The sequence below is a fragment of the Pelodiscus sinensis genome, chromosome 2 (assembly GCF_052426305.1).
Source record: "Pelodiscus sinensis isolate ZL-2025 chromosome 2, ASM5242630v1, whole genome shotgun sequence".
Classification (NCBI taxonomy): domain Eukaryota; kingdom Metazoa; phylum Chordata; order Testudines; family Trionychidae; genus Pelodiscus; species Pelodiscus sinensis.
Genome location: NC_143053.1, coordinates 1295473 through 1312850, shown reverse-complemented (window position 1 = coordinate 1312850; position 17378 = coordinate 1295473). Strand labels below are relative to the sequence as shown.

Sequence of the window (17378 nt, the reverse complement as noted above, 5' to 3'; positions counted from 1 at the left end):
GGACCGGGAGCAGCAGGACGAGGTCCCTCCCCCAGGTCAGTGCCTGGCTCTGGGTGGCTCCAGTTTGCTGCACCCTGGCGCAGCCGGCTCTCTGCCCTCGGGGCGGGGAGGGGAACCTTGCGCCTGCAGGGGGAGTCTCCCCATCGTCTGTGGGCCCAGAGCTTATCCATGGCCGGGTGAGTCCCATGGGATCCAGTGCTGGGGGGGCCGGCTCGTCCGTGCCTGGCGTGGGCCGAGCAGCGCCAGGCCTGGTGCACACGGAAGCGCTGGGGGGCAGGGGACAGCTGGGTGTTCTGTGCATACCTCTGTGGGGGCTGGCCCGGTGGGCAGGGTGTCGGGGAGTCCCCGGGCCTGGCACCCCACACGCAGCCAGGTGGGGGACTGAGTGGCAGGTAAAGAGAAGATTTCTTGGGTCCCAGCAGTCAGGACAATCCATCTTGGGGTTCGGGGGGCCTAGAGCCCCAGGCCCGGGCCCCCGTCCGGCCCCCCAGGCTAGCTCGGCTCCCTTCTCCCCAGCCAGCCACTGCTCACTGCCCTCCAGGCTGCCCTGTCTCCTGCTTTGTCCTGTTTCCTGGGCCCCAGGTGGTATGTGCTGTCACCTGGCTCGCAGGCCCGGAGAGACCTCCCCAGTGAGTCACACCCAGCCCCCCCCATGCACAGTGCAGCAGTGCCCAGGGAAACTGAGGCATGCACGTGCACCCACAGACATGCACAGACACACAGGCAGACAGACGCAGGCAGCACAGATACGCACACGCAGATATGCACATATACACAATCAGGCATGCAGACACACACAGATAGATATGCACATACACACACGCAGTCAGACACACACACACAGATACGCGCACACACACACAGTCAGACACACAGACAGATATGCACATACACACACACAGTGTCACACAGTCAGACACACACAGACAGATGCACACACACACACACACAGTCAGACACACACAGACAGATGCACACACACACACACAGTCAGACACACACAGACAGATGCATGCACACACACACACAGACAGATGCACGCGCACACACACACACAGTCAGACACACACAGACAGATGCACGCACACACACACACAGTCAGACACGTTCACACACACACACAGAGTCAGACACACACAGATGCATGCACACACACACACACAGAGTCAGACACGTGCACAACACACACAGACAGACACACACACACACACAGAGTCAGACACACACAGACAGATGCACACACACACACACACAGTGACACACACAGACAGATGCACACACACACACAGTCAGACACACAGACAGATGCATGCACGCACACAGACAGATGCACGCGCGCACACACACACACAGACACACACAGACAGCTGCACGCGCACACACACACAGTCAGACACGTGCACACACACACACAGAGTCAGACACACACAGACAGATGCACGCACACACACACACAGAGTCAGACACGTGCACACACACACACAGTCAGACTCACACAGACAGATGCACGCACACACACACACACAGAGTCAGACACGTGCACACACACACACACACAGAGTCAGACACGTGCACAACACACACAGACAGACACACACACACACACAGAGTCAGACACACACAGACAGATGCACACACACACACACACACACAGTGACACACACAGACAGATGCACACACACACACAGTCAGACACACAGACAGATGCATGCACGCACACAGACAGATGCGCGCGCGCGCGCACACACACACACAGACACACACAGACAGCTGCACGCACACACACACACAGTCAGACACGTGCACACACACACACAGAGTCAGACACACACAGACAGATGCACGCACACACACACACACAGTCAGACACGTGCACACACACACACAGTCAGACTCACACAGACAGATGCACGCACACACACACACAGAGTCAGACACGTGCACACACACACACAGTCAGACTCACACAGACAGATGCACACACACAGTCAGACACACAGACAGATGCATGCACGCACACAGACAGATGCACGCGCGCGCACACACACAGACACACACAGACAGCTGCACGCACACACACACACAGTCAGACACGTGCACACACACACACAGAGTCAGACACACACAGACAGATGCACGCACACACACACACAGAGTCAGACGCGCACAACACACACAGTCAGACTCACACAGACAGATGCACACACACACACAAACACACACACACAGACAGATGTGCACACGCGCGCACACACACAGGCAAGGCACTGGCTGGGTTGGTGGGGATTTCCCAGCAGGGGGCGCGGTGGGGGGGCGGGCCGCTGGCTGTGATGGGGGAGATATCCCAGCAGGGGGCGCTGTGGGGAGCGGGGCGCTGGCTGCGATGCGGGGATCTCCCAGCAGGGGGCGCTGTGGGGGGCGGGGCGCTGGCTGCGATGGGGGGATTTCCCAGCAGGGGGCGCTGTGGGGGGCGGGGCGCTGGCTGCGATGGGGGGATTTCCCAGCAGGGGGCGCTGTGGGGGGCGGGGCGCTGGCTGCGATGGGGGGATTTCCCAGCAGGGGGCGCTGTGGGGAGCGGGGCGCTGGCTGCGATGGGGGGATTTCCCAGCAGGGGGCGCTGTGGGGGGCGGGGCGCTGGCTGCGATGGGGGGATTTCCCAGCAGGGGGCGCTGTGGGGGGCGGGGCGCTGGCTGCGATGGGGGGATTTCCCAGCAGGGGGCGCTGTGGGGGGCGGGGCGCTGGCTGCGATGGGGGGATTTCCCAGCAGGGGGCGCTGTGGGGGGCGGGGCGCTGGCTGCGATGGGGGGATTTCCCAGCAGGGGGCGCTGTGGGGGGCGGGGCGCTGGCTGCGATGGGGGGATTTCCCAGCAGGGGGCGCTGTGGGGGGCGGGGCGCTGGCTGCGATGGGGGGATTTCCCAGCAGGGGGCGCTGTGGGGAGCGGGGCGCTGGCTGCGATGGGGGGATTTCCCAGCAGGGGGCGCTGTGGGGAGCGGGGCGCTGGCTGCGATGGGGGGATTTCCCAGCAGGGGGCGCTGTGGGGGGGCGGGGGGGCGCTCCCAGCAGGGGGCGCTGGGGGGGCGGGGCGCTGGCTGCGATGGGGGGATTTCCCAGCAGGGGGCGCTGTGGGGGGCGGGGCGCTGGCTGCGATGGGGGGATTTCCCAGCAGGGGGCGCTGTGGGGGGCGGGGCGCTGGCTGCGATGGGGGGATTTCCCAGCAGGGGGCGCTGTGGGGGGCGGGGCGCTGGCTGCGATGGGGGGATTTCCCAGCAGGGGGCGCTGTGGGGGGGCGGGGCGCTGGCTGCGATGGGGGGATTTCCCAGCAGGGGGCGCTGTGGGGGGGCGGGGCGCTGGCTGCGATGGGGGGATTTCCCAGCAGGGGGCGCTGTGGGGGGCGGGGCGCTGGCTGCGATGGGGGGATTTCCCAGCAGGGGGCGCTATAGGGGGCAGGTGCTGGGCAACAGACAGGACCAGCCCAGTGATCAGCTGGCCCCTCCTGGCTCCAGGCGCCTGACCCGCTTGGTCTCCTAGCCCCAGGGTGGGCGGCCCGGCTCCCTGCTAGCGGGGGGAGGTGCCTGGGCCTGAGAGGAGTCGATACCCTACCCCGTGCCCCCCAGCGCCCCCTGCTGGGCTCCCCCCCAACCAGTGCCCCGCCCTGCTCTGCTGCCCCAGCGCCCCCTGCTGGGCTCTCCCCCCAACCAGTGCCCCGCCCTGCTCTGCTTCCCCAGCGCCCCCTGCTGGGCTCTCCCCCCAACCAGTGCCCCGCCCTGCTCTGCTGCCCCAGCGCCCCCTGCTGGGCTCTCCCCCCAACCAGTGCCCCGTCCTGCTCTGCTGCCCCCAGCGCCCCCTGCTGGGCTCTCCCCCCAACCAGTGCCCCGCCCTGCTCTGCTGCCCCAGCGCCCCCTGCTGGGCTCTCCCCCCAACCAGTGCCCCGCCCTGCTCTGCTTCCCCAGCGCCCCCTGCTGGGCTCTCCCCCCAACCAGTGCCCCGCCCTGCTCTGCTGCCCCCAGCGCCCCCTGCTGGGCTCCCCCCCAACCAGTGCCCCGCCCTGCTCTGCTTCCCCAGCGCCCCCTGCTGGGCTCTCCCCCCAACCAGTGCCCCGCCCTGCTCTGCTGCCCCCAGAGCCCCCTGCTGGGCTCTCCCCCAACCAGTGCCCCGCCCTGCTCTGCTGCCCCCAGCGCCCCCTGCTGGGCTCTCCCCCCAACCAGTGCCCCACCCTGCTCTGCTTCCCCAGCGCCCCCTGCTGGGCTCTCCCCCAACCAGTGCCCCGCCCTGCTCTGCTGCCCCAGCGCCCCCTGCTGGGCTCTCCCCCAACCAGTGCCCCGTCCTGCTCTGCTGCCCCCAGCGCCCCCTGCTGGGCTCTCCCCCCAACCAGTGCCCCGCCCTGCTCTGCTGCCCCAGCGCCCCCTGCTGGGCTCTCCCCCCAACCAGTGCCCCGCCCTGCTCTGCTGCCCCCAGAGCCCCCTGCTGGGCTCTCCCCCCAACCAGTGCCCCGCCCTGCTCTGCTGCCCCCAGAGCCCCCTGCTGGGCTCTCCCCCCAACCAGTGCCCCGCCCTGCTCTGCTGCCCCAGCGCCCCCTGCTGGGCTCTCCCCCCAACCAGTGCCCCGCCCTGCTCTGCTTCCCCAGCGCCCCCTGCTGGGCTCCCCCCCAACCAGTGCCCCGCCCTGCTCTGCTTCCCCAGCGCCCCCTGCTGGGCTCTCCCCCCAACCAGTGCCCCGCCCTGCTCTGCTTCCCCAGCGCCCCCTGCTGGGCTCTCCCCCCAACCAGTGCCCCGCCCTGCTCTGCTGCCCCCAGAGCCCCCTGCTGGGCTCTCCCCCCAACCAGTGCCCCGCCCTGCTCTGCTGCCCCCAGCGCCCCCTGCTGGGCTCTCCCCCCAACCAGTGCCCCACCCTGCTCTGCTTCCCCAGCGCCCCCTGCTGGGCTCTCCCCCCAACCAGTGCCCCGCCCTGCTCTGCTGCCCCCAGCGCCCCCTGCTGGGCTCTCCCCCCAACCAGTGCCCCGCCCTGCTCTGCTTCCCCAACGCCCCCTGCTGGGCTCTCCCCCCAACCAGTGCCCCGCCCTGCTCTGCTTCCCCAGCGCCCCCTGCTGGGCTCCCCTCCAACCAGTGCCCCGCCCTGCTCTGCTGCCCCAGCGCCCCCTGCTGGGCTCCCCTCCAACCAGTGCCCCGCCCTGCTCTGCTGCCCCAGCGCCCCCTGCTGGGCTCCCCTCCAACCAGTGCCCCGCCCTGCTCTGCTGCCCCCAGCGCCCCCTGCTGGGCTCTCCCCCCAACCAGTGCCCCGCCCTGCTCTGCTGCCCCAGCGCCCCCTGCTGGGCTCTCCCCCCAACCAGTGCCCCGCCCTGCTCTGCTGCCCCAGCGCCCCCTGCTGGGCTCTCCCCCCAACCAGTGCCCCGTCCTGCTCTGCTGCCCCCAGCGCCCCCTGCTGGGCTCTCCCCCCAACCAGTGCCCCGCCCTGCTCTGCTGCCCCAGCGCCCCCTGCTGGGCTCTCCCCCCAACCAGTGCCCCGCCCTGCTCTGCTTCCCCAGCGCCCCCTGCTGGGCTCTCCCCCCAACCAGTGCCCCGCCCTGCTCTGCTGCCCCCAGAGCCCCCTGCTGGGCTCCCCCCCAACCAGTGCCCCGCCCTGCTCTGCTTCCCCAGCGCCCCCTGCTGGGCTCTCCCCCCAACCAGTGCCCCGCCCTGCTCTGCTGCCCCCAGAGCCCCCTGCTGGGCTCTCCCCCCAACCAGTGCCCCGCCCTGCTCTGCTGCCCCCAGCGCCCCCTGCTGGGCTCTCCCCCCAACCAGTGCCCCACCCTGCTCTGCTTCCCCAGCGCCCCCTGCTGGGCTCTCCCCCCAACCAGTGCCCCGCCCTGCTCTGCTGCCCCAGCGCCCCCTGCTGGGCTCTCCCCCAACCAGTGCCCCGTCCTGCTCTGCTGCCCCCAGCGCCCCCTGCTGGGCTCTCCCCCCAACCAGTGCCCCGCCCTGCTCTGCTGCCCCCAGAGCCCCCTGCTGGGCTCTCCCCCCCAACCAGTGCCCCACCCTGCTCTGCTGCCCCCAGAGCCCCCTGCTGGGCTCTCCCCCAACCAGTGCCCCGCCCTGCTCTGCTGCCCCAGCGCCCCCTGCTGGGCTCTCCCCCCAACCAGTGCCCCGCCCTGCTCTGCTTCCCCAGCGCCCCCTGCTGGGCTCCCCCCCAACCAGTGCCCCGCCCTGCTCTGCTTCCCCCAGCGCCCCCTGCTGGGCTCTCCCCCCAACCAGTGCCCCGCCCTGCTCTGCTTCCCCAGCGCCCCCTGCTGGGCTCTCCCCCCAACCAGTGCCCCGCCCTGCTCTGCTGCCCCCAGAGCCCCCTGCTGGGCTCTCCCCCCAACCAGTGCCCCGCCCTGCTCTGCTGCCCCCAGCGCCCCCTGCTGGGCTCTCCCCCCAACCAGTGCCCCACCCTGCTCTGCTTCCCCAGCGCCCCCTGCTGGGCTCTCCCCCCAACCAGTGCCCCGCCCTGCTCTGCTGCCCCCAGCGCCCCCTGCTGGGCTCCCCTCCAACCAGTGCCCCGCCCTGCTCTGCTTCCCCAACGCCCCCTGCTGGGCTCTCCCCCCAACCAGTGCCCCGCCCTGCTCTGCTTCCCCAGCGCCCCCTGCTGGGCTCCCCTCCAACCAGTGCCCCGCCCTGCTCTGCTGCCCCAGCGCCCCCTGCTGGGCTCCCCTCCAACCAGTGCCCCGCCCTGCTCTGCTGCCCCAGCGCCCCCTGCTGGGCTCCCCTCCAACCAGTGCCCCGCCCTGCTCTGCTGCCCCCAGAGCCCCCTGCTGGGCTCTCCCCCCAACCAGTGCCCCGCCCTGCTCTGCTGCCCCAGCGCCCCCTGCTGGGCTCTCCCCCCAACCAGTGCCCCGCCCTGCTCTGCTGCCCCAGCGCCCCCTGCTGGGCTCTCCCCCCAACCAGTGCCCCGCCCTGCTCTGCTTCCCCAGCGCCCCCTGCTGGGCTCTCCCCCCAACCAGTGCCCCGCCCTGCTCTGCTGCCCCCAGCGCCCCCTGCTGGGCTCTCCCCCCAACCAGTGCCCCGCCCTGCTCTGCTGCCCCCAGAGCCCCCTGCTGGGCTCCCCTCCAACCAGTGCCCCGCCCTGCTCTGCTTCCCCAGCGCCCCCTGCTGGGCTCTCCCCCCAACCAGTGCCCCGCCCTGCTCTGCTGCCCCCAGAGCCCCCTGCTGGGCTCCCCTCCAACCAGTGCCCCGCCCTGCTCTGCTGCCCCAGCGCCCCCTGCTGGGCTCTCCCCCCAACCAGTGCCCCGCCCTGCTCTGCTGCCCCAGCGCCCCCTGCTGGGCTCTCCCCCCAACCAGTGCCCCGCCCTGCTCTGCTGCCCCCAGCGCCCCCTGCTGGGCTCTCCCCCCAACCAGTGCCCCACCCTGCTCTGCTTCCCCAGCGCCCCCTGCTGGGCTCTCCCCCCAACCAGTGCCCCGCCCTGCTCTGCTGCCCCAGCGCTCCCTGCTGGGCTCTCCCCCAACCAGTGCCCCGCCCTGCTCTGCTTCCCCAGCGCCCCCTGCTGGGCTCTCCCCCCAACCAGTGCCCCGCCCTGCTCTGCTGCCCCCAGCGCCCCCTGCTGGGCTCCCCTCCAACCAGTGCCCCGCCCTGCTCTGCTGCCCCCAGAGCCCCCTGCTGGGCTCTCCCCCCAACCAGTGCCCCACCCTGCTCTGCTTCCCCAGCGCCCCCTGCTGGGCTCTGCCCCCAACCAGTGCCCCGCCCTGCTCTGCTTCCCCAGCGCCCCCTGCTGGGCTCTCCCCCCAACCAGTGCCCCGCCCTGCTCTGCTTCCCCAGCGCCCCCTGCTGGGCTCTCCCCCCAACCAGTGCCCCGCCCTGCTCTGCTTCCCCAGCGCCCCCTGCTGGGCTCTCCCCCCAACCAGTGCCCCGCCCTGCTCTGCTTCCCCAGCGCCCCCTGCTGGGCTCCCCTCCAACCAGTGCCCCGCCCTGCTCTGCTGCCCCCAGAGCCCCCTGCTGGGCTCTCCCCCCAACCAGTGCCCCGCCCTGCTCTGCTGCCCCAGCGCCCCCTGCTGGGCTCTCCCCCAACCAGTGCCCCGCCCTGCTCTGCTGCCCCAGCGCCCCCTGCTGGGCTCTCCCCCCAACCAGTGCCCCGCCCTGCTCTGCTTCCCCAGCGCCCCCTGCTGGGCTCTCCCCCCAACCAGTGCCCCGCCCTGCTCTGCTGCCCCCAGCGCCCCCTGCTGGGCTCTCCCCCCAACCAGTGCCCCGCCCTGCTCTGCTGCCCCCAGAGCCCCCTGCTGGGCTCCCCTCCAACCAGTGCCCCGCCCTGCTCTGCTTCCCCAGCGCCCCCTGCTGGGCTCTCCCCCAACCAGTGCCCCGCCCTGCTCTGCTGCCCCCAGAGCCCCCTGCTGGGCTCCCCTCCAACCAGTGCCCCGCCCTGCTCTGCTGCCCCCAGAGCCCCCTGCTGGGCTCTCCCCCCAACCAGTGCCCCGCCCTGCTCTGCTGCCCCAGCGCCCCCTGCTGGGCTCTGCCCCCAACCAGTGCCCCGCCCTGCTCTGCTGCCCCAGCGCCCCCTGCTGGGCTCTCCCCCCAACCAGTGCCCCGCCCTGCTCTGCTGCCCCCAGAGCCCCCTGCTGGGCTCTCCCCCAACCAGTGCCCCGCCCTGCTCTGCTGCCCCAGCGCCCCCTGCTGGGCTCTCCCCCCCACCAGTGCCCCGCCCTGCTCTGCTGCCCCAGCGCCCCCTGCTGGGCTCTCCCCCCAACCAGTGCCCCGCCCTGCTCTGCTGCCCCAGCGCCCCCTGCTGGGCTCTCCCCCCAACCAGTGCCCCGCCCTGCTCTGCTGCCCCCAGAGCCCCCTGCTGGGCTCTCCCCCAACCAGTGCCCCGTCCTGCTCTGCTGCCCCCAGCGCCCCCTGCTGGGCTCTCCCCCAACCAGTGCCCCGCCCTGCTCTGCTGCCCCCAGAGCCCCCTGCTGGGCTCTCCCCCAACCAGTGCCCCGCCCTGCTCTGCTGCCCCAGCGCCCCCTGCTGGGCTCTGCCCCCAACCAGTGCCCCGCCCTGCTCTGCTGCCCCCAGAGCCCCCTGCTGGGAGCTCCCCCCCCCCCCGCTCCCGAGGCAGCGCTCCTCGGGAAGCGGCTGGCGGCCGAGGTGCGGGCAGGCTGAGCAGCCCGCTGGCCCTGGCCGGGGGGGGGGGGGGGGGGGGGGGGGGCTGGCGTCAGCCGGCCGGTGGCTCGTTGCTCCACGTGTCGGTGGCTGGGAAGTGGCTGCGGTGAGGAGCCGTTGCAGGCGCATTCTGCTCCCACGGCCCCGCCCCGCCCCGCCCCTGCAAAGCGCGGGTCCCGGGCAGCCTAGGACGCGGGGGTGGGGCAGCTGGAGCCAGCATCCAGCTGTTCCTGCCCTTTGCCCCCTCGGCCCTGCCCGGCCGGGGCTGCTGGCGGTTCCTGTGCCCGGAGCCGGGGCCTGGGGGTGCAGCGCGGAGACGCTCAGCAGGGCCCTGCTGTGATTTCCCAGCGGCCACACCCGGAGCGCAAGCAGGACGGGCCGGGCCTGGCGGGTCCTGGTGGGGGGCTGGGGGCCTGGGTGCCCCCCTTCCGCCCAGGCCCGGCTGCCCCCCAGCCCCCACCCAGGCCCGGCTGCCCCCCGCCTCCCCTCTTCTCCCCCCCCCCCCCCAGGCCCGGCTGCCCCCCCGCCCCCACCCAGGCCCGGCTGCCCCCCCCCCCACCCAGGCCCGGCTGCCCCCCCGCCTCCCCTCTTCTCCCCCCCACCCAGGCCCGGCTGCCCCCCCGCCTCCCCTCTTCTCCCCCCCCCAGGCCCGGCTGCCCCCCCGCCTCCCCTCTTCTCCCCCCCCCCAGGCCCAGCTGCCCCCCCGCCTCCCCTCTTCTCCCCCCCACCCAGGCCCGGCTGCCCCCCCGCCTCCCCTCTTCTCCCCCCCCCCAGGCCCGGCTGCCCCCCCGCCTCCCCTCTTCTCCCCCCCCACCCAGGCCCGGCTGCCCCCCGCCTCCCCTCTTCTCCCCCCCCCAGGCCCGGCTGCCCCCCGCCTCCCCTCTTCTCCCCCCCCACCCAGGCCCGGCTGCCCCCCCGCCTCCCCTCTTCTCCCCCCCCACCCAGGCCCGGCTGCCCCCCCGCCTCCCCTCTTCTCCCCCCCCACTCAGGCCCGGCTGCCCCCCCGCCCCCTGCCCCCACCCAGGCCTGGCTGCCCCGAGCCCTGAGGTGCTGGGGCTGGTGGGCTCCGACCGAGGGGGGGCCGGGCGCTGGGCGCTGGGCGGGGTGGGGGGCTGTGGTGCAGGGGGTGTGTGGGACGCGGGTAGCTGCCCCCGGCGGAGCCTGGGCCGGGAGCTTCCTGCCGGGAGCAGGGTGCGGCCCCGGCCCGGTGAGTCACGGTGCAGCCACGCGGCCGGCCCCGGCGCGCAAGGTCCCTGCCGCACCCGGGGGCTGGCTCCCTGGGGCGTGGCTGGGAGAGCGCTCTGCCCCCCTGCACCCCTCCCCCGGCCCAGCCCGGGCCCAGCTCTGCCCCCCCGCACCCCTCCCCCGGCCCAGCCCGGGCCCAGCTCTGCCCCCCTGCACCCCTCCCCCGGCCCAGCCCGGGCCCAGCTCTGCCCCCCCGCACCCCTCCCCCGGCCCAGCCCGGGCCCAGCCCTGCCCCCCCCGCACCCCTCCCCCGGCCCAGCCCGGGCCCAGCTCTGCCCCCCCGCACCCCTCCCCCGGCCCAGCCCGGGCCCAGCCCTGCTCCCCCCCGCACCCCTCCCCCGGGCCAGCCCGGGCCCAGCTCTGCCCCCCCGCACCCCTCCCCCGGCCCAGCCCGGGCCCAGCTCTGCCCCCCCGCACCCCTCCCCCTCGCCGGGCCAGGAAAGGGTTACGCGCCGGAGGCCGGGCTGCGCGGGAGGTTTCCTGGCTGTGGCAGGCAGGGCTGTGCCCTGGCTCTGGGCGGGGAGCCCCCGCCCGGCTGCGGGAGGAGGAGTCGGGAGAGCGGGCCAGGCCTGGCACCGTGGGGCAGAGCGGCTGGAGCCGGAGCGGGGAGAGTTGCCCGGGCGCTGCGGGGGGCACAGGGCCGGGGCCATGGCCAGGCAGCAGCTGCGCAGCCTGGATCTGGACGCCCCAGAGGAGAATCTCTACCTGGCCGTGCTGAGGGCCACCGAGGGCAAGAAAGGTACCGAGCTGCTGCCGCCGGGCCCTGGGCGCTGGGCTGAGCCAGGGGACCGTGCTGTGACGGGAGACATTGGGGGGCTGGGCTGTGCTGGGGGGAATGCGGGGGGGTCTGGGCAGTGCCGGGGGCATAGGATGGGGGCTGGGCTGTGCTGGGGGGGAGACATGGGGTGCTGTGCTGGGGGGAATGCGGGGGGGTCTGGGCAGTGCTGGGGGGGCATAGGATGGGGGGCTGGGCTGTGCTGGGGGGAATGCAGGGGGGTCTGGGCAGTGCCGGGGGGCATAGGATGGGGGCTGGGCTGTGCTGGGGGGAGACATGGGGTGCTGTGCTGGGGGGAATGCGGGGGGGTCTGGGCAGTGCTGGGGGGGCATAGGATGGGGGGGCTGGGCTGTGCTGGGGGGAATGCAGGGGGGTCTGGGCAGTGCCGGGGGGGCATAGGATGGGGGGCTGGGCTGTGTCTGGGGGGAGACATGGGGTGCTGTGCTGTGCTGGGGGGAATGCAGGGTGTTCTGCAATGCCGGGGGGTCTGGGCAGTGCCGGGGGGGCACGTGGGAGGTTGGGTTGGGCCTGGAGGAGACATGAGGCGCTGGGTTGTGACGGGGGCAATGCGGGGCGGTCTGCAATGTAGGTGGTTCCGGGCAGTTCCAGGGGGACATAGGATGGGGGGGCTGGGCTGTGCCTGTGGGGGCCAGTGCCGGGGGCCCATGGGGGCTGGGCTGTGCCTGGGGGGGCTGGGCCGGGGGTGCATGGGGGGCTGGGCTGTGCCTGGGGGGAGCTGTGCCTGGGGGGCTCTGCCGGGGGCGCATGGGGGGCTGGGCTGGGCTGTGCCTGTGGGGGCCAGTGCCGGGGCCCATGGGGGGCTGTGCCTGGGGGGGCTGTGCCGGGAGTGCATGGGGGGCTGGGCTGTGCCTGGGGGGGGCTGGGCCAGGGGCCCATGGGCTGTGCCTGGGGGGGGGCTGGGCCGGGGGCCCATGGGGGGGGCTGGGCTGTTCCTGGGGGGGGGCTGTGCCGGGGGCGCATGGGGGGCTGGGCTGTGCCTGGGGGGGGCTGTGCTGGGGGCGCATGGGGGGCTGGGCTGGGCTGTGCCTGTGGGGGCCAGTGCCGGGGGCGCATGGGGGGCTGGGCTGTGCCTGGGGGGGCTGGGCCGGGGGCGCATTGGGGGCTGGGCTGTGCCTGGGGGGGGCTGTGCCGGGGGCGCATGGGGGGCTGGGCTGTGCCTGTGGGGGCCAGTGCCGGGGCGCATTGGGGGCGGGGCTGTGCCTGGGGGGGCTGTGCCGGGGGCGCATGGGGGGCTGGGCTGTGCCTGTGGGGGCCAGTGCCGGGGGCGCATTGGGGGCTGGGCTGTGCCTGGGGGGGCTGTGCCGGGGGCGCATTGGGGGCTGGGCTGTGCCTGGGGGGGGCTGTGCCGGGGGCGCATGGGGGGCTGGGCTGTGCCGGGGGGGCTGTGCCGGGGGTTAACGGGGGGCTGGGCTGTCCCTGCCCTCCAGCCATAGGTACGCTTTGGGGCCCTGCTGGAGCGTGCTGGGGGCTCTGTGCGGTCGGTGTCCTGTGGGGGTCCCTGCTGGCTCTGTACCCGCCCCCCAGGCAGCGCTGGTGTGGGAGGGGCACTTCCTGCCCCGCCCAGGCTGGAATGGGGGGTAAGAGAAGTGTCTGGGGCGTAATTGGCCCCTTGCTCCCGCAAGTCTGGGAGGGCCCAGCTGGAGCGGAGCTGCAGGGGCGTGTCCATGGCCCCCCCCAGCACCACACGCCTGCCGGCCCCTCCCGGCCCAGCTCTGGCCCCGGGCACTAGGAGCTGCACGGGCGGGTCCCCGACACGTGGAACCCACGTGTGTGTGTGGGGGGGGCAGTGCACCTGGGACAAGGCGGCGTTTTATCCCCGTCCCTCCCCCACCGCTGGCCTGCCCCCCGGGCTGTGCGCAGGGCCAGGGGTCCGAGCCTCGTTTGCTGGCTCCGGGGGGCTCAGCCCTGCAGCGAGTGGGGCTCAGGGGCGGCTCTGGGGGCGCTGTGGGGCATGGCCAGGGGTCCGAGCCTTGTTTGCTGGCTCCGGGGGGCTCAGCCCTGCAGCGAGTGGGGCTCGGGGGCGGCTCTGGGGGCGCTGTGGGGCAGGGCCAGGGGTCCGAGCCTTGTTTGCTGGCTCCGGGGGGCTCAGCCCTGCAGCGAGTGGGGCTCGGGGGCGGCTCTGAGGGCGCTGTGGGGCAGGGCCAGGGGTCCGAGCCTTGTTTGCTGGCTCCGGGGGGCTCAGCCCTGCAGCGAGTGGGGCTCGGGGGCGGCTCTGAGGGCGCTGTGGGGCAGGGCCAGGGGTCCGAGCCTTGTTTGCTGGCTCCGGGGGGCTCAGCCCTGCAGCGAGTGGGGCTCGGGGGCGGCTCTGGGGGCGCTGTGGGGCAGGGCCAGTTGGGCTGAGGAGGCAGCCGGTTGCTGTGCTCGGCGGGGCCGGGGCCTTGCCCGTGGGGCGGCTCCTCGCGTGCCAGGGCTGGGCATGGGGCGCAGGCGGGGGGCGCATGAGTCACCGTAACCGTTTCCTTCCCCTTGGCACGGGTGAGTCAGGCCCCTTCCTGCCTGGGCTGAGCTCCGCCCCCCGAGATCTGGCCCCGCCCCCCCAGGCTGTGCGAGCCTCTGTGACCTCTGACCCGGGTGCCCCTCTCTTGCAGATGAGCGAGATCGGGTCCAGAAAAAAACCTTCACCAAATGGGTCAACAAGCACCTCATCAAGGTAAGGAGCCCCCAGGCAGGGGCGTGGCCTGTCTGCAGTGGGCGGGGCAGCAGGGTGACTGGTCGCAGCGTTAACAGGCAGTGCCCTGTTAGCCTGTGGAACTCACTGCTGCAGGATTGGGGGTGTGACCTGCGGACCAGAGGGGGCAGGAGGGGAAAAGGGGCGTGGCGTTGCTTGCAGGCCCAGTTCCCCGGGTGGCAATTCACCCCAAGGGGGAGCCAGCCCTTTCCCGGGGTGGCTCTCAGGCCAGACAGCCCTGGAAGGAGCCCTAGCCCTCGGCCCCCGAGAAGGGCTCTCCATCATGGGCCCAGCCCCTCCCGTCTGGCTGACACTACTTAGAGCCAGGCCCCGCCCCCGCCTGCTGTGGCCCCGCCCCCGGGGCCTGGGCTGGAAGGGCAGGCCATGGGGGGGGAGCTGCAGGATGACGGGGCAGGGGCTGGCTGTGCTAGGTCGGGGCAGGCGCGCCCGCTGCCCTAGATGGAACCTGCAGCCCCATCCCAGCTGGCACAGCGGCCCTGCCCCGGGCGCGTGGCAGGAGCTGGCAGGCCGCAGAGGGCGGCAGGGGCGGGGATGGCGGAGGGGGCCAGTGCTCGGCCCCCGCGCAGGAGCAGGCGCGGCTCTGCCCATGCCTGGAGGGCAGGCCGGTGCCCGGCAGAGCTGGCCGGCTGCCTCCCCTCCCACAGGCTGCCCTGCCCCGCGGCCGGCGCTCAATGGCTGATTGTGCTCCAGCCCCGCCGAGAAGGGAACTTTCCGGGCGGTGTCGGCAGCGTCCTCAGATCCGGCGCCTGCTGCCCCCGCCAGGCACCGGCTCTTGTGTCTCCCACCATGGAGACTGCAATGGCCCCAGCCAGGGCCCTGTGGCTCCGCTTGGGCCCGTCCTGCTGCCCGGCGGGGCGAAACGGGCATGGGCTGGCACTCAGCAGCAGCAAGGGCCGTGGGCAGGCACAAGAACCCGTAACGCCCGGCCGAGGGCAGGGACCTGCCCCGTAACGCCCGCCCCGTAACGCCCGGCCGAGGGCAGGGACCCACCCAGTAACGCCCGGCCCGTAACGCCCGGCCCGTAACGCCCGGCCGAGGGCAGGGACCCGCCCCGTAACGCCCGCCCCGTAACGCCCGCCCCGTAACGCCCGGCCGAGGGCAGGGACCCGCCCAGTAACGCCCGGCCCGTAACGCCCGGCCGAGGGCAGGGACCCGCCCCGTAACGCCCGCCCCGTAACGCCCGGCCGAGGGCAGGGACCCACCCAGTAACGCCCGGCCCGTAACGCCCGGCCGAGGGCAGGGACCCGCCCCGTAACGCCCTCCCCGTAACGCCCGGCCGAGGGCAGGGACCCGCCCCGTAACGCCCGGCCGAGGGCAGGGACCCGCCCCGTAACGCCCGGCCCGTAACGCCCGGCCGAGGGCAGGGACCCGCCCCGTAATGCCCGCCCCGTAACGCCCGGCCCGTAACGCCCGGCCGAGGGCAGGGACCCGCCCCGTAACGCCCGGCCCGTAACGCCCGGCCGAGGGCAGGGACCCGCCCCGTAACGCCCGGCCGAGGGCAGGGACCCGCCCCGTAACGCCCGGCCCGTAACGCCCGGCCGAGGGCAGGGACCCGCCCCGTAACGCCCGCCCCGTAACGCCCGGCCCGTAACGCCCGGCCGAGGGCAGGGACCCGCCCCGTAATGCCCGCCCCGTAACGCCCGGCCCGTAACGCCCGGCCGAGGGCAGGGACCCGCCCCGTAACGCCCGCCCCGTAACGCCCGGCCCGTAACGCCCGGCCGAGGGCAGGGACCCGCCCCGTAACGCCCGCCCCGTAACGCCCGGCCGAGGGCAGGGACCCGCCCAGTAACGCCTGGCCCGTAACGCCCGGCCGAGGGCAGGGACCCGCCCCGTAACGCCCGCCCCGTAACGCCCGGCCGAGGGCAGGGACCCGCCCCGTAACGCCCGCCCCGTAACGCCCGGCCGAGGGCAGGGACCCACCCCGTAACGCCCGCCCCGTAACGCCCGGCCCGTAACGCCCGGCCGAGGGCAGGGACCCGCCCCGTAACGCCCACCCCGTAACGCCCGGCCGAGGGCAGGGACCCGCCCCGTAACGCCCGCCCCGTAACGCCCGGCCGAGGGCAGGGACCCACCCCGTAACGCCCGCCCCGTAACGCCCGGCCCGTAACGCCCGGCCGAGGGCAGGGACCCGCCCCGTAACGCCCACCCCGTAACGCCCGGCCGAGGGCAGGGACCCGCCCCGTAACGCCCGCCCCGTAACGCCCGGCCGAGGGCAGGGACCCGCCCCGTAACGCCCGGCCGAGGGCAGGGACCCGCCCCGTAACGCCCGGCCCGTAACGCCCGGCCGAGGGCAGGGACCCGCCCCGTAACGCCCGGCCGAGGGCAGGGACCCGCCCCGTAACGCCCGGCCCGTAACGCCCGGCCGAGGGCAGGGACCTGCCCTGTAATGCCCGGCCCGTAACGCCCGGCCGAGGGCAGGGACCCGCCCCGTAACGCCCGCCCCGTAACGCCCGGCCGAGGGCACGGACCCGCCCCGTAACGCCCGGCCTGTAACGCCCGGCCGAGGGCAGGGACCCGCCTCGTAACGCCCGGCCGAGGGCAGGGACCCGGCCCGTAAAGCCCGGCCGAGGGCAGGGACCCGCCCCGTAATGCCCGGCCCGTAACGCCCGGCCGAGGGCAGGGACCCGCCCCGTAACGCCCGGCCTGTAACGCCCGGCCGAGGGCAGGGACCCGCCTCGAAACGCCCGGCCGAGGGCAGGGACCCGCCTCGAAACGCCCGGCCGAGGGCAGGGACCCGCCCCGTAACGCCCGGCCGAGGGCAGGGACCCGGCCCGTAAAGCCCGGCCGAGGGCAGGGACCCGCCCCGTAATGCCCGGCCCGTAACGCCCGGCCGAGGGCAGGGACCCGCCCCGTAACGCCCGGCCTGTAACGCCCGGCCGAGGGCAGGGACCCGCCTCGAAACGCCCGGCCGAGGGCAGGGACCCGCCTCGAAACGCCCGGCCGAGGGCAGGGACCCGCCCCGTAACGCCCGGCCGAGGGCAGGGACCCGCCCCGTAACGCCCGGCCGAGGGCAGGGACCCGACAGAGCACGGGCGCGAGCTGCCTCCGTCCCAGCCTCTGCTGCGGGTCCTGGCTCCTCCGCCCGCGTGCCCCGCCAGCCTGCGCGTGTGCCTGCCTGCGCCGGCCCCGGGCCAGCTCTAATTGCCGCCCCCGCGCTCTGCGCTCGGCTCCCGGGGCAGGGCCTGTGCAGGCTGGTGCACCCAGGGGCTGAGCGCCGTGTGGGGCGGGAGCAGCCGTCTCCCTAGTGCTAGGGAAAGCTCTGGCCCTAGGCGGGTGGGAGCCCTGGGCCGGGTTCCCTGGGGGGTTTCAGTCTCGGCTGGATTAGCTGGGATCGGCCCTGCCTCGGGCAGGTTCTGGGGGCCCCTGGGCCTGGTGCCCCTCTTGCCTTGGCTACGCCCGGCCCAGCCGAGGCTCCTGGGGGCCGCACCGAGCGGGGGAGGGGGGCCACCGTCCCCACGTCTCCTGGGAGCTGGACCCCAGGTGACGCCCCCTTCTCCTAACCCCCCTCTCTCTCTCTCCCCGCCCCCGGCAGCACTGGCGAGCGGAGGTAGGTGCATGCC

At 73.9% G+C, this 17378-nt stretch overlaps 1 protein-coding gene across 21 annotated transcripts in view; it reads left to right on the top strand.

The window, feature by feature from the left end:
• Positions 1 to 17378, top strand: part of PLEC (plectin) — a 198268-nt gene that overhangs the window by 106616 nt on the left and 74274 nt on the right. For 10 of the 21 annotated variants that reach the window (XM_089775873.1, XM_089775875.1, XM_089775877.1 and 7 more), the window contains 2 exons: positions 13718 to 13779; positions 17351 to 17365. In XM_089775873.1, the coding sequence (XP_089631999.1) occupies positions 13718 to 13779; positions 17351 to 17365 (77 nt within the window). Of the gene's footprint in view, positions 1 to 10828; positions 11073 to 13717; positions 13780 to 17350; positions 17366 to 17378 lie in introns of those variants that run through there. The other 11 variants (XM_089775874.1, XM_089775876.1, XM_089775886.1 and 8 more) reach the window with 3 other exon arrangements.